The sequence below is a fragment of the Thermobia domestica genome, chromosome 6 (assembly GCF_964235325.1).
Source record: "Thermobia domestica chromosome 6, izTheDome1.hap1.1, whole genome shotgun sequence".
In the NCBI taxonomy this organism is placed as follows: Eukaryota; Metazoa; Arthropoda; class Insecta; order Zygentoma; family Lepismatidae; genus Thermobia; species Thermobia domestica.
The window spans coordinates 167,108,295-167,122,130 of record NC_137459.1 but is presented as its reverse complement, the minus strand read 5'-3'; the positions used below and the strand labels follow the sequence as shown (position 1 = coordinate 167,122,130).

General features: G+C 34.8%; 1 protein-coding gene across 14 annotated transcripts in view; it reads right to left on the bottom strand.

Annotated features, from left to right (window-relative positions):
• The window catches only part of Ssdp (Sequence-specific single-stranded DNA-binding protein), a 690,704-nt gene that overhangs the window by 41,031 nt on the left and 635,837 nt on the right, over positions 1 to 13,836 (bottom strand). For 12 of the 14 annotated variants that reach the window (XM_081762329.1, XM_081762327.1, XM_081762335.1 and 9 more), the window contains 2 exons: positions 12,375 to 12,413; positions 170 to 230 (listed from right to left, as the gene is read on the bottom strand). In XM_081762329.1, coding sequence (XP_081618455.1) covers positions 170 to 230; positions 12,375 to 12,413 — 100 coding nt within the window. The remainder of the gene's footprint in view (positions 1 to 169; positions 231 to 12,374; positions 12,414 to 13,836) is intronic. The other 2 variants (XM_081762326.1, XM_081762333.1) reach the window with 1 other exon arrangement.

The window sequence follows — 13,836 nt, the reverse complement described above, 5'->3', positions numbered from 1 at the left end:
ACTACACTTTGATTTCGCTATTTCATCTGAAACATTGTACAGAATTTTAATATACTAAGAAAACATGTAATATTAAATAGTGTAGTTAGCTTAGCATTTAAACTGAGTTACTCTCCAATAAATATCCTAATAGTGTAAGCTTGGTGTACAAGTAACTAAACATATTTACCTTGTGGACTTGGCATAATTGGTGTACCAGGACCTGGAGGCCCTGTAGACCCAGGAGGACCCTGTAAAATAAACATAATATTTAAACTATTATTCCATTTTCAGCATAGTTAAAACGATGCAAAACCACACAATGCGTAATTCCAACGTAGAAGACAAATATCGTATTACAGTTTATATGTACAAGGGTTTTATATATTTAACTTAAAACGTTCGGCTGATTCTTTGCAATACGTAGTACGTACATTTCAAATCACGCCGGATTCAAAACAAACAAACAAACAAAATCGATCTTTTTCATATTAAGAGCATTTCTGAAGTAGATTTCAATCACATGCATCCAGTAGTGTTATTCAGCTGGTTCATCCGAATCCATTGTTAAGTCTCTCTCTTCACCTCTTGATCCAGTACTTACGATACTACTACTACTACTACTACTACTACTAATAATAATAATAATAATAATAATGCTCTAGTACTATTCTTGAAAATCAGTATCCAAAATATTAATATAAAGATGCTATATGACTTAAACCTAGTCACTGTTGCTAGCACCAATGGAATAAATAATAATAAAAAAATCATGCAACAATAATATTAATACTAAGCTAACTTACTTTACTAATTATAGAACCGGTTGTTAAATGATTTGAATGTCACCACTGCCTGTATCTATGAGCAAATATTCATAATAGTTGATAAACTTGTTTCTAAATGTTAAAAAGTAATGAGTGCATATTTGGAATGATCACAAACTGCTGAATAATAATAATAATAATAATAATAATAATAATAATAATAATAATAATAATAATAATAATAATAATAAACAAGTTACTGTGTATTTTCTTAGGCCTGAGAACATTTCTATTTAAATCTTGTACAGCTATTTGTACAGGACGACAGATCATGAAGATAACAGGAAAAAAAGAAACGAAGCCAGAGTTACTTAGCCATCTTACTCGGCACTCCGATTGGATCACTGTGTTGATAGAGGGAAAGACAGAAGGAAAACTAGGAAGAGGAAAACCAAGGATAGAAGATCTAGATGCAGTTATGAAAAAGAGACCTTAACAAAGTATAAAACAGCTCTCCCAAGGGAGAGAAAAGTGTTAAAATTTCTATGTTGCCCACCAACCTATGGTTAAGGAGAGAAAAAAGAAGACAGCTTCGTATGAAAATGTACATTCCTACTTTTTTTGGTAATAGCTTCAGAAGAAGAAAGCTAAGCTGGGAATAGTTTTAGGTAAGTTTCACTTGTACGCTGAACAATACTAGAATTTACATAAATTCATTGTTACTTTCATTTTCACCATATATTTTATTTGTTATAGAAACACTCATAACCAAGCATCTAATTATAAAGTTCTAATAAAATAATAAAATGGAATGATTCTAAAAATGATATTAACAGAAGTTAGTAGGAAAAAAAATAACTGTCAGTAGGCAATGCCACAGGTGATCATCCTGAGCGCTGATTGAATTTCTAGATCATAAATGCACAGAGCATCCAATAAGTTAATTAAAAAATAAAAAGGAACGCGCCATAAATGCACTAGAGCTCTTTCAGACTTCCTTTTATTTAATATTTAAAAATTATTCCTATAAAAATCTAAATATTATCGCATTATTATTATTATTTCTTGATTAATAAAATTCAAAATAACTTTGCTGCATATTACTTCTATTCGATTCTTACAAATATTTCTAAAACGAAACTGTGCATTTCCCTCAACCAGCCTTCAGTAGGTTTTTTTTTTAAGGTTGGCCTAAATAACATTTCTGCTGAACATTCTTAACTATTGACAATAATGGAGTTGTAGTTGATTGTAGAGGCAGATGCAAGTATGGATTTTAAAACAAAAAGCATATATGTTACACTTCAAAATTATTTTTTAAAGTGTATAAAAAAGTAATGGACTTTAAATATTTCATTAGGTCGATGCGAATGAAATGTCTGCTTTCAGATCTGTCGGGAAACTTACCTCAACGACACAACACACGGGCGAATTAAAGTCACGCGTCCTAAGACATTCTCCAAAGCAAACCGAAAAAAAAAAAAAAAAAAAAAAAAAAAGAATAGTGCATTTGGACCAGAAATGATGAATGAACGTACTCTTAGACACTGATTTGCCAACTTTGTTCTTGCAACATAGTTTTGCAAATTGAGCTCCGTGGGCACAGAAACATGTTACAATTGGCTCCTCAGCAACACTAAGGAAGCGAAAGTTCGGAGAAGTATTCGTGCCTATGTAAACGAGTTAGACATTCACTACATCACTGTTGTTCGGCGGATCTGCGCAATCGGTAAAGTAGAGAAGTTGAACTCACGCTGTTTCATGAGTTGACGCCAGCCAAGAAGAATCGCCGCCTTGAATTATTTGCAAGGAATAACCAGGAAGTTTTAGGTATCACATTGTCATTTCAGATGAAAAATGAATCTGCTATGACAATCGTAAACGGTCAGGACACTGGTTGGAACGGTTTCCTAAGCCACCTTTTCATGTACAGAAGATGTTACTGCAAAGGTGATCTGTGAAGGAGCAATCCATCATATCTTGCTCAGGCATAATGAGACAATCAGCGTAACCGTTGTACTGCTGAACTCCATGAAATGCATTGCAAACTTGTCAGTAAGCATCCAGCAATGGTCGACAGACAGTGTCCTTATCTTGAACAACACTGCACGCCCACACGTCACTTAAAGGATCGTGCAGACTTTTCATGAATTACAGCATGAAACCCTTCTTCCTCACCGTATTCTGCTGACCTCTCTCCCTTCAACTACCACCTCTTCTGGCATCTTAGTTACTTCTTGCGAGGGAAGACCTTCCCTGATGCTGGTCAGTACAACGTGTGGTCGAGGACCTCTTCGTCTTGCATACTTCTTTCCACACCTCTTTCACCATGGAATCGAATCGCTGATTGAGCGATGACAAATGGTTCCAGATGACGACTATTTTGATTAACCAGAGTATCGTAGTTTCCTATTTTTGGTCTTTGGAAATGAAGCGCCTATTGTAGACATTTTATTCGCACCGTCCTAATATTTCGGTAGGAGGAGGCTAACGCTAAATGTTATAAATTGCTCTTTTTACCTTTATTAAAAATGTCAAATTCTCTACAACCGTAATATTCCACAACGTTATTAGACTGAAATAAGAGCATCCATATCATTCTTTCTTGAAGTCTCACGTACATAAGAAAGAATATCTGCCATTAATGATTAAGTTATCCAATACTACTACTTTGTAGAAAGCGGTCTTCATTACATTCATACTGACACTCGAAACATTCAGACACTTAATTTTTCTTTTGGAAGTAAGTAATTTTAAAAATCAAGAATGCGGTTTTTAGTCACAAACATTCACAAAATATAAAGTTAAAGAAATAAGAAGATTAAATTTCCTTCAACTATGTTGAAAATAGAGTTAACTAAATAAGGACAGTGAGATTGCTCAGGCCTTCGCGCATTACTTTCAATCTGTTTATAACAATGTCTCAGCAAAATATGACGTAGACAGTTTTATATCTAACAAGACGGAATGCATTAGCCTGTTGGACAACTTTCAACTTGGAGAATTACAACTGCGATAAACTGAAGTGGCTATAAAGGCACTCAAACCAAAAGCGTCATTTGGACCGGATGGTATTCCTCCGTATGTTGTCAAAGGCTGTATTGATATATTCAAACATCCGCTCCATACTATATTCAATATGGCCATAAGAACAGGCACTTTTCCTGACTTACGGAAAGAAAGTTTAGTGTGTCCAGTGCCAAAGTCTGGAAATAAAAACGAAATACAAAATTTCAGACCTATAGCTATATTATCACCTTTTGCCAAAATTCTTGAGAGTATTTTATATACACGAATTCTGAATCACGTAAAGCCAGTTATATCTATACATCAACGTGGTGTCTTACACAATAGATCTACTGCAACATACCTAGCAGTTGTGACATTTTATAGCAACGGAGTTAGACAAAGGCGGCCAGGTAGACTTATTTATACCGATTTCAGTAAGGCATTCGATGTCGTGGATCATGATGTTCTCGTGGCGAAATTAGCAAGCCTAAACTTTTCAAAGTCGGCAACAGAATATATTGTATCGTATTTATGTAAAAGGAAACAATCTATTCTATACAAGGAGCACGTCACCGAAAAGTTAGTTACTCTGTCTGGGGTTTCTCAAGGATCTCATCTGGGTCCTCTGCTATTTATCCTACATATTAATGAAATTCCACTTTTTATTTAAAACTCCGAGATTCTCCTATTCGCTGATGATCTCAAATTATATTCTAGAATTAATTCAACTGAAGACTGCATACAACTACAACAAGACCTACAGCGGGTTCAAACATGGTGCGATGACAACAAATTAGTAATAAATGTATCCAAGTGTAAATCCCTGTCTTTTACGAGAAAAAGAAATCCTATCACCTTTGACTATACACTGAAAGAAACTAAATTGTCTAAACCAAGTACTGTCAAAGATTTAGGCGTTCTTTTTGATCCTGAACTAAATTTCAATCAACACATAGATACAACAACAAACAGCGCATATAGAAACTTAGGTTTAATTTACAGAAAAGGGCAAGATTTCTTCAGTGACGAAATTAGGACCTTGATGATCATTACATTTCAGAACTTCCAGGAGACATTCATTTCATGATTTGCTGGATCGTGCAAAGCTGTAAACTTGTACATTGAATAATCAAGGTAAGTTGATTTCACTTGCTATTCATTTATTTTTTACAGACTTACTCTCGTTTCCTAATTGTCATATCGTGTGCCACCTAAGTAGTACCGTGTACACACAAGTAAACAGTAAAATTCACTACAAATATAATAGCTAAGTTCTTCACTCCTTTAGCTAGATCCATAAGACTTTCCGAATAAAATATTTATTGTTTTCCATTTAAAGTAGAAAACAGAAAACAATGTTTGGGAAACGTATCTACTTATTATGCATTTAACTAAAGCATTTACTAAAAAAAACTAATATATATATATGAAAGAATAAACCCACTGATTCACTCATTGCTAGATATTCAAAATTGTTTGGTATAGACACTCACAAATGTTATCCCTATATCCTAGGCTATGAGTAAGACATTATTTTGAGAAACTTCACTTCGAATGCGTGTCGGAAAGAGTTTATATTAACTACTATTACATATTCATATTGAAATGCTATCACATAGGCACGACATTTGGTACGCAAAAACTTCGCTATACAAAGAATATGAGTATCTCAATTACTTGCACGCCAGGAAATGAGGAATGTTATAATTATTACATGATTATTTTGAACCGTAATGTAATTACCAGAGTTGGAACGTAAAGACATGAACTTACGTATATACAAGTTTCTGCGTAACAGTAACAATAGAAACTACTGTAAAATGGAAGTGTAATTCAATTCTCGAATTTAACCCTACTATGAAAGTATATTTTTTTTTTATTTTCTGTCAGAAAAAAAAAGTTTTGCAAGAGAAAACAAAAATGAGTAATTGAAGTACCAGTACGCTAAATAGTGCCATCTATGCGGAAACTTTGAGATTAGAACTACCTTCGAACGTTTTCAATCTGGTTCAACATGCATTAGCAACTACATAACGTTATGCATGAAAGTACAAATTATTTACCACTATGACCCATATCTGTCCCACAATGTATTGCAGGGTTAATGAAAGCCTGAGCATCTTTACCTAGGTAGATCTATCAGTCATAACTTTTGAAATTTGAATGATACGGCACTAAATTTGATATCACCTGGTTTTGCGTTTCATATCATACGAATCTACCATTTATGGGAAGTAGTCTTCAACGTGGACGTTAACGCCCCTCAGGATATGTTCTTGTTTCCAAAGCATGCGCTGGATCAAAAAGGGGAGATTGGGGAAGATAAATTATTCAGGAGGCGTTTGAGATTTCATGACTGCTAGACTTTTGTTCTTATTATTGGACGAAAGCCATTTTGCATTTTAAAATTACCAAAATGTCAAGACTATTTTACAATTATTCTTATTATTCAATTATAACAGCCACCAGGTTATATAAATATTTTTGTGGACGCTCTGTATATTTCGTAAAGACAGTGACTATTATTTTCGATTTGTACTTTATTCTGCGACGCATATAAGTTCTTTCTTCGGTGGGAATTGCTTCTTTCCCACACAATTGGACAAAGAAGTCTTTCATCGCTTTTTCATATATATTTAAAACATTGCTTTTGGTGAGAACGTTTCAGTTAGTGACGAACCATTTCAGTGTTTCGCCCTGACTTATTATATGCACAGTATATATTCTATAGTTATTGGGAACTGAATTAAGTGTTTTCTTTAATCGCTTATGAAACATTGCAATAGATTAGAGAAATACGGGCTGACCAGATGTTCAAGTGACCAAAGTGGCACCAATTGCGTTGTTTTGCAGCTCGTTATCTGTAATTTCTCACGCCAGAGTTATCGCCGTGTCTAGTGCATTGTAGGCAGTTGACTAAAATTAACATAAATTATTTTCCGTATTCTGTTTGCATGTGCACACAGGTGATTTAACTGACTGGTTTTCGGAATGAACTGACAACACTCTTGAGTCGACCATTGCAGCCCGTACCTTGAGCTTTGGTGCTCAGGGAGTTTGACTACGGTACTGTATGCAGCCACCACGCACGTTGGGTTGGGAATCAGGTATTAATTTGTGTTAAGGGGCACAAGCTATTAGCCGGTGAAGGACGTTTTCTTACGGCTAGCCCACAACTAGTGAAGTCCCAGGTTCACAAACCTTGTGCGTTGAAAATGTTATATACGCGCCTTCCAACATCAGCATTCTACTTTGGAGAATTTCTTGTTTAATTTGCTGAATATTCATCTTAACGCTTCAGGATTATTTGGCGCAGCAACTGGATTCCTCGTGGAATTGTCCTAACAACTTTTACCCAGTGCTAATCCCCCAAGTGCGTCAATGGTGTGAGAGAAGCATTTGAAGTGAAATCTGTATTATAATCATATATATATATATATATATATATATATATATATATATATATATATATATATATATATATATATATATATATATATATATATATATATATAAAGGGCTACATTGCATAAAAAGGCAAAGTGATTTCAGTGATGAAAATTATTACACATTCTGTGTTCAGTGTTGTGTTACTTCCTCTTCGTTATTTTTTATATATAAAATAGTGTTCTAATAAATAAGTATAGTGTTATTTAATCCAGTGTGTTTTCGTTGTTTGTATGAGTGATGTTTGTGTGCGTTGTGGTCTGGATGACCGTCTGATCGTCCGTGAGGTTTTCGAGACGAGACACCCGAACCTCTCGGCGCCTAATGCTCATCTCATCATTGAGACCGACGAGCGATTTGGAAACAATTTGTAACGCTTCTTGGAGAGGTCCTTCGTCCTCCTGTCCAGGTAAGTTCCAGTCTCAGGAGAATACTTATTGGTAGGATCACGAATCACGAACAGCGACCAGATCACACGAGTTGGTTACAAATAAATGTTCACACAAATAGAGACCTCGAATTGAAACGGTTACAAATAAATGGCAGCCCGAACAGCGACCCGACCTCCAGCTGGTTACAAATAAATGGCGCCCGAACAGGGACCCGACACTCGGGCGATTACACAATCAGCAGCTAAAGATTTAATGATTCTGACCAAAGAAAAAAGTCACAAAACCTAATTCTTTGCTGCATTTGTATCCTCAGTTTTATATCAATTTCGTAATGACGAAATATACCTAACTGTCATAAAAATTTATTTATTATAGGTTTAACGAAGTCGGTCAAAGCACGCTAGACTCTTTCTTTTGGGAAGTGAGAAGACAAAGCATATTAAAAATAATAAATAAAAGAGAAAAATTGAGAGAAACGACAAATTACAGAAACAAATTTCCTTTCACAGGTATACATATAAACGGGTGTATCAAAAGCCCAGCATCATGCACCAATTCCATTACGTAAACAAACGACAAAAATGTAAAAAGATGAACGTTGTTTGAAATAGGTGGATTTCAATCTACAATAAAGTGGATTATATTTCTAATCGCAGCAGCCATTTGAACTCCATACCGGTAAGGTCCTGTATTAAATGAAAAATAACGTTGCCAGTTCAGCAGGCTGCTCCCTTGGGCCCTTATATAACAACAACACAGCATTGTTAGGAAAGTGATTTTAGATGTTCAAAGTTCTTCTCCCATAACAATATGTATGTTCTCCGTGCCATTTTAGCATGCCCTTACGTTCCGTTCGAACAGCCTGTTGAACTAGAAACGTCAGTTCTTTTTTCAAAAAATATGTTTTACCATTGGAAAAATTCCACCCTCTTAGACTGAAAATCGTGTATTTCCAACAACTTTCCTCTATTTCCAGTTTTACGTATCTTTACTCAAGACTAATTTGGATTATGATCCATGACTTTTGAAACACCCCGTACAATTTTCAATGCTGTTCTCTTATAGATCAATTGTTTTTTCTTGTTCTCAGCCTGCTTAACATCAAATTCGTGAAAATTCATTTCTTACAGTGATGTGTAGGAATGTCATTTAAATACAAATTGTGTTTGGCGATTTAAACGGAATGTTATGAATCTACTGCTTTTACGAGTGAAAAAGTGACAGTTAAGTTTCAAGCTTGGGTTAGGACATTTGGGAAAGTTCATTTCGCACATTCTCATTGGGCAAGAAATTTGATCACAACTTCCACTAAGTGGGAGAATCTTTCGCATCGGGTACGGAAATCGATTTAACTAGGTCTCAAAAATTAAGAAAATTGATTTAGAAGTGATTTTAGGAAAATTTATTCTAGGGGAGGAAGGAGGTAAAGATTTTGCTTATCCATTTTAATCAAACGAGAGAGTTTATAGTTTTCAGATGCGAAAAAGTCATTTAGCTAGGTCTCGACATTATCAAGTCATAGAAGTACGAACTAAGGAAAAATTAATTTCAAGATGGAGCTACTAACACTATCCACGGAAATTAGAAAAAAAATCTCGGCTTTCACAAAATTCATTTCCAAATGCAAATGACTTTTGTTAAGAATTTATGTTAAAATGAGGTGAATCTATCATCTCTGGGCGCCAGAAATCAGTGGCAGTTTTAGCGGGTAAGCCGGATAGACACAGGCCTATCCAAAAATTTTGAAAAATATATAAACGCTAAAAGATACAATAACGAGTAAATATATTTTCCACTATTTATATTAATGGTAGACAATTATTTAACAAATAGCATCAACCACTGCTGTAAAAGTAATTTCCCACTGTAATTAATCAATCAAATGTGTACATGTATCCATAACCGAGGAAGGGGACCTACCCAAACTTAAAATTCTAAAGTCGCCCCTGCCAAAACCAACTGACTACATATCAACGTTGGAAAAAATCATTTAGGGGCAACTGTGTAAAACGTTAAAAAACTTGAGGAAATTTCAAATTGGGCCAACTTGTATCCTGAAACCACACTGTGCATTGTTCCCAAACAACCTCCACCGATCTCTTGTATCTTACAAGGTAATGTAATTATCTCTTTCAAAGAATAGGTAACAAAAATTATACACTTCAAGCACTAATAAATAAATAAACTACAAAACAAATAAAATTATACTATGGCAATCAGGGAGAAAAAACACCTGCGTTTGTGTGTTCAAGTCTCAAGTAGTGGGAGCGTAGTAGGTGGTTGTACTCTACACACTAGACAATACTTATCATTGTTGGTTCTTAATGAATTATTAAGCTTAATTCTAATTCTTTAACTATGTTTCAATGTATGTTTTATTCTTATATCGTTAGTCTAGTTCAATATTTTAAAAAAAAATTATATATATTTCTGTGCCTTGGGTCTAAAAGGACCAGTGTCACATTTTAGCAAAGGTATTTCTCAATTTTAACGTCTATAAATGGATGTTTTCTTGTAGAAGAAGAGCACATAACATGAAATAGTTTGGAATATATCATTCATATTAACATTTGCTTTTCTTGCACAAGAAAGTATCCATTTATTGAGGGTATATATAGATATATAATGTTCCAAACATGTTTCCATTTCTCTAAACGTTTCGAAAACTCCGAGAAACGGTTAGCAAACAATCAATGTAACTAACATGTAATACTTCGCAAGGGTAACACTCCAATCTTGATAAAATTTAACAGGTAGATACTACACATGAAATAAACAAATACGAGCTTTTTTATTTTCTGCGGAAAAACGATTTTAGGGGGCAAGAGCCTCCACACAAAATTTTAAAAATTGACTCCCGAAAGGCAAAATGTGGACCGAAGTGAATGAAATTGTGCATAGATATTGCAGGCGTAAAATGAGGGAATATGCGTTTCGCATTTTCTTGGAAAAACAGTTGCGTTGAGCATGGACCCCTCCAGACCTTTGACCATGAAATGCTAATAACAATACGTCTGTAGTGCTTAAAGAACATGGAGAATTACAACCAAATTTTGTGTAGGGACAATACGCAAAAAATAAACGAATATTTTTTTCAACGGAAAAATGGTTTTAGAGGCAAAAACACCCACACAAAAGTTTGAAAGTTGACGCCCGAAAGGCAAGAAGTGGACCGAAGTGAATGAAATTGTGCACAGATAATGTAGACGTAAGATTAGGGAATAGGTGATTCGTATTTTCCTTCATATATATAAACGGCTGGGTGAACCGAAGTGTTGGGTGGCGGAAAGGGTGGACCTAAGCGAATGAAACTGTAGTTAGATAGTGTATATGTAAAATAAGGGTTTTCGTGTTCAACAAGTGTCTCCATTCGATTTCATCAAATTTGGCACATCAACAGTAAGCACAAACAGTATAGTGTATTGGGAGGCGCCTTTAAGGCTTACAATGTTTTTCCGCATCAACAAAAACACGTGTCAATTTCCTGTTTACTGTTGATATGCCAATTTGAAGCAAATAGGATGCAGACACTTGGGAAACACGAGAGGCCTTATTTTATATTCACAATATCTACACACAATTTCATTTGTTTCGGCCCACTCCTTCCTGCGCTACTACGGTAATATTTACTATTTTCGGAGGGGGCCTTAGCCCCAACACTGTTAATCCGGATAAACTAAAAAACACGTGTTTATTTATTTTTTACGAATTGTCCCTACACCAAGTTTCTTTGCTATTCTTCGTATCCTTTGGGAACTTCTGACGTATACTTATTTGCACTTTTGATGTTTCCTATTCAACGGTGGATCTGTGCCCACCCAACGTACTTTTTTAAAATGATAATTAATAATAATAATAATAATAATAATAATAATAATAATAATATTTTTGTAAAGGAAAATACAAAACACGTATTCCCTCATTTTACGTCTACAATATCTGTGAACAGTTTCATTCACTTCGGTCCACTTCTTGTTGCCTATCAGCAGTCAACTTTGGGAGGGTGCTTTTGCCCCCCTAAAACGTTTTTCTCCGCAGAAAAAACATATTCATTTATTTTATGTGTAGTATCTACTAGTGGTGGGCACAAAAACCGGTTTTTCGGTAAAGAAAAAGAAAAAAACGGACCGTTTTTTAAAAGAAAACCGAAATCGGTTTTCGGATTTCGATTTTTCTAGAAGCCGGTCCCCGGTTTTTATAAAAGCTGGTTTTGCCCATCCCTAGTATATACCTACCAAATTTTATCAACATCGGAGTGTTACGCTTGGGAAGTGTTACATGTAAAAAACAATTTGCTTAAAGTTTTAATATAGAGATACTGATCACTCTCAAGATTTCAATGAGTATTTATACGCTATAATGGATCTGAAGCCACAGTTTATCTCAAGAAAAAGAGAAGTTATATGCCGACTTCAAAAATAAAAACATCGTTATCATCATGCAAGCAATCGCCATTTGCATTGCGCGATTGTACCGAAACTATCGCCTCGCAAGCAAATGGTTAACTTGATGGTGGAACGTCATCAAATTGACGGAACAACTGGTCTGTGTGTAAGAACACAACGCAATTCTTTATCAATGCGAACATTATTTCTAGACAAATTACTCAATGTGCAATGTACACCACCACCATAAGTATGAGATTTTAGCACTATATATTAGTTATGGTGACTCAAGAAACTGTTTTTTTTTTTCTTCGAATACCAATACTTAAAACTCTCACGTTAATAGAAGGTCCCAAAATATCTACATTTTGCACAAAACAGCTTTGATTACTTACACCGTAATTCCCAGGAGACGACGATGAGTAATTCATGGGCTGCAGAGAGAATAAAAAGTATCACTTATTACAAGAATATTTCTATATTTTGACCGATAAAGTTTTAAGACTTTACACAAACGAGTACATGTATTGCATTGTTAAATCTGGACAATGAAAAGAACACTGAAAATGCATTAATAAACAATTATCTCTCTAACTAACTACCACTGAGAAAATTACAATGTAGAAGCAATAACACTCTTTCATCATCCGCCATCAAATATAACTAAATAACAAGAATCATTTATTTTTCGGACATGTATAAATCACGAATTTATGCAAGAACTCAATAAAGCAGTCTTAAATAACAACATTACTAAAAGAAAAAGAAAAGGAACAGTAAAATTCAAAATACTCCATATTTTTTTTTTCCTTCTCCAGTAAAATATCATTTGTCTTCAACAGGAATGAAACGACTAATTTAAGTTCCTTCATCGTTATTTATATCTAGAGATGACACTCTCTTGTCATTAAATCAAAGTAGAAACCATTCACTTCTCAAATACACCGTAGCTTTTCTAGAATCAGAGAGATTACCACAAAAGCAAAACAGTGGCCTGACAAAATATATTATTTACGCAACAGTAACCATACAAATGAGAATTTTGCATACTATCTACATACACTGGAAGCGGAAAATGCTAGAAAAAGTAATAGAAAAAAATGAAAAGAGGATAAACAATCCTCAACAGTAGGTTCAACAGTAGGTACAGTTTTAGTCTTGGGAAAGGATCGATTGAGAAAAAATAGGGTTTCCAATAATACGTAGTATTGTACCAACTGCGAAACCTACTTAATTTTCGAAGATAAATATATTCTATGCTAACTTGGTGTCGTAACAGCAAGTGCTTTGTTAATCAATGCAAATACTTATTTAGAGCAACAGTGTCGAAAAAGATGGTAGCACACATACATACACACACCAAAATTAAAGACCATCTGACGAACGAAGCACAGCCAAAAGCTAATCGGTTAGTAATTTTGGAAAAGCATAATCGCACGGTTAAGCCCTTTAGGTTAAAGGAGACTAATGGTTAATAGAAATGAGTGGCCATGCAAGCATTGGAGGAATGTGAATGTAGGAAGAAACAGGAGAACCTCGCGAAAACCACAGACACAACGCTGTCCACAATATTCAATAATCGTGATCAGCCAACATAATGAGTCGCAGGATGTAGTCATTGTGCCGCAGGTTTCTGTAGAACTGTGAGTGGGAGAGAAGGGCATTTGAATATGATAGTATGGTTGTTAAATATATCTAACAAAAACAACAAGATATTTAATACAAAAGCCCAAGGAAACTCTGAGGGCAAGAACCCTCGACCTCACAAGATCAGTACAAGTGCTTATTACTGCTCGAGCTAATATCGAATTTATTTTCCTATTTCGACGAGATAGTATCAAATCTGATTCCATATTT